The sequence below is a fragment of the Trypanosoma equiperdum genome (genome assembly GCF_001457755.1).
Source record: "Trypanosoma equiperdum strain OVI genome assembly, contig: ctg_1317, whole genome shotgun sequence".
NCBI lineage: Eukaryota > Euglenozoa > Kinetoplastea > Trypanosomatida > Trypanosomatidae > Trypanosoma > Trypanosoma equiperdum.
The window spans coordinates 1-2,875 of record NW_027123302.1 but is presented as its reverse complement, the minus strand read 5'-3'; the positions used below and the strand labels follow the sequence as shown (position 1 = coordinate 2,875).

Sequence of the window (2,875 nt, the reverse complement as noted above, 5' to 3'; positions counted from 1 at the left end):
GTGATATTATGAGCATTTCTAATTTTGTTTATTGTATGAATATTAGTAATAATAATAATAGTAATGATAATAATGATAGGAGTGTGTTGTGAGTGAGTGTATATACGTTTATTATAATAAAAGCTGTAATGAAAACGTGTACAAATTAAATATATGTGTATTTAAGAAAATGGAAAGCGTTTAATGAGAATAATTGTGTGTATTATGGATTTTAAGAGATCGAAAGGAATATGATTAAATTAAATGGAGAAAGACAAAGGAAGAGAAATAGTGTATGGAAGTTTTGACTCTTCAAGCACTAGCATTATTATTAACGCTGCCATGTAGGGAAAGGTTATGGGGGAGGGTGAGGCCTAGACAGTATCACCTGTATAGCTTTAAAAAAGTTGCTAAAACTAACATAAAGAGGCAGTGCAAGTCGAAGTCGACTAGAAGCATCTTTGCCAATATGCTCTAAGGAAATATTTGAGAAATGGTTTAATTTCGATCGAGACACCATCATGGATATTCTTTTACGTAAAGTGAGAATGTAAGCTTATAGTTGACGTAAAATAGTCGAACTTTCGTGTTTTACTAGGATTGGCGACCCCTGTGTAGCCACAATAAAAAACATAATATGTAACGACAGCACAAAACCTTGTGACAGCATATGAAACTAGCATAAAGTTCACAAAAATCAACAGTAAAGGAAAAATAGCACGGGAGAAGTAAATAGAAGTCTGAATCAAGAGTCATATTGCATTACAATATAGTAAAGAAACAGTTATTTTTATAACTTATGAGCTCAGACAAACTGGTAAAGCTATTAAATATAATGAACTTTTTTTAATTGTTTTCTGTGTTGGATAGTGTAAAAATCAAGAAATAAAACTTATATGGAAAACTTATTGGGTTGTAAGAAAGATGGTCTATATGAATGCAACTAATTCAATCTTAGAGGGTATAGAAAAGTAGGAAGAATCTATGTCCCCTAAGAATTTCACTCTCACATAGCTTACTACACTGTTAAGTTTGAAAGAAAAGAAATAAGTTACAGACGAGCATATAATCAAATATTTCAAATGGAAACGACACTGGCGTTTAATTCCCAAATTGAAGGCATACCTATGAACAAACAACCAACAATCTTTTCTCCATACTCAAAATCCCCATGAGTAAAACAGCGATTGAAACACGAAGAATATGAAGCTGGATTAGCAATGGGAGCATGGACCAAGACAACAAGGAACTTATGATTATCCGAAGGCAAGCAAAAGAAAGAATAAAAAGAAAACTTCGTGTCACGCATAAATGGCCATATGCTACCGTAAAGATGGTTGTTACACTACATTTTAAACTAAAGGTAATTGTTAGTGTCAATCACTAACTTTCACTTGATAGTCCAGAGGATAGAAATTAAATTTTATACTTTAAAAAATATTCAGAATTCTATGAACAGGCATAAATTGTTTTCAACTCTAAAGAATCTGGGCAGGTGAAACCAAAGAGAAAGAGAAAGAGAAAGAGAAAGTGAGTGAATGAGAAAGCTAAGAAGCAGTCCCAGGTCCACAAAAAATTACTTTCAAGATAAGACCGAGTAGATAGGGGTTTCTTTCGAATGCTGTCTTCTTTTTACAGAGAATACACAAGGTGTTAAGAAGTAAAACGCAGCAGCAAGCAAGGTGAAAACGCTGTGGCAACTCTTGCTCGTAGCAGACAGTTGCTTATATCGAGCCGACGGCGCAGAGACGGACGGTAAAAACATACCAGACATGAACGCCGTATGTGATCTAATAAGACTGGCTCACGCAGACGTTTCAAAATTACCACAACTAGTTTCTACAGCAGAGTTAAGTGACGAGCTGCGGGCCATAAATATTTCGGCGGCCGACCCAGAATGGGCTCAACAATTTCCAACAAGCAAGGAAACGGAAGACAAAGAGGCAAAGCCCTGTGATAACGCAACACCTGCAGCCAAATGTAAAACCGCCTGGCTGCAATGGCAAGCTGACTCGATAAAAGCCAGCGAAGAGGGGTCCGAAATAGCAAAAAACAAGCCAAGTGCCGAGAAGCGTTTAACTGCAACCGGCGTAGCAACAGCGATAGCAATAGCAGGAATAACAGAGGAAGCGCTGGCGGAGAAAAGGATCTTTGACGCGGAAAGCAAGCCTCAGCTTGACCAGCCAGCAACCAAAGTAAAAGTCGAACTAGCACAGGCTGCCTACGGCGCAGACACAATAAACTCTAACGACGCGCAACGGTGCGAGATCGCACCAACCACAAACAAACAAACTACGTGTAAACTGCCAGCGGTCGGCGCAGCTCTATGCGTTACAGCTGCATGTATTTGTACCAAAGGCGGCGGCAACAACCAGGACATGTGCGGCACCACGACTACAGGCACGCAAGCAAGCTGGGCATCAGGGAAACTAAGCGGCGCCTACCAGCCGATCGACAAAGCCTGTCTAAAGAAAGCACCAGAGCCAATAACAGTAGAAGCTATAGCAAGCGCACTAGGCCATTTCAAAGCGCGACTGCATTTCGTAGAAACCGGTGGAACATCAATGCTTGCTCTCGGGGAAATAAGCGGCGCAGCCAACTGCGCGGTAAAGGCGAGCGAAGCATGCGCTGACTTTACACTAGACTCAAATCACAAAGCAGCAACGGAGCACACACAGAACAAGTGGCGGCAACACCTGGAAACAGCAATGGAACTCTTAACAAAGGGAAAAGAAGCAGCCATGCGCCAAGACAACCTAGTGACCAACCTCAAGGCCAAAAAAGCGAGAGCCCTTCTTATGCTAAAGCAACTCAAAGATGCTCGGCTGCCAGTGCTGACGGCAGCAGCAGAAAACAAAGCAGACAACAAGGGACCCGAAACAGCGGCCGATAAAAA

The 2,875-nt window shown here is 40.6% G+C and overlaps 1 pseudogene across 1 annotated transcript; it reads left to right on the top strand.

Moving 5' to 3' along the window:
* Window positions 1-1,661: 1,661 nt before the first annotated feature.
* On the top strand, window positions 1,662-2,873 carry TEOVI_000604200:pseudogene (annotated as a pseudogene). Its single transcript has one exon. A coding segment is annotated over exon 1 (1,212 nt).
* Window positions 2,874-2,875: the final 2 nt, after the last annotated feature.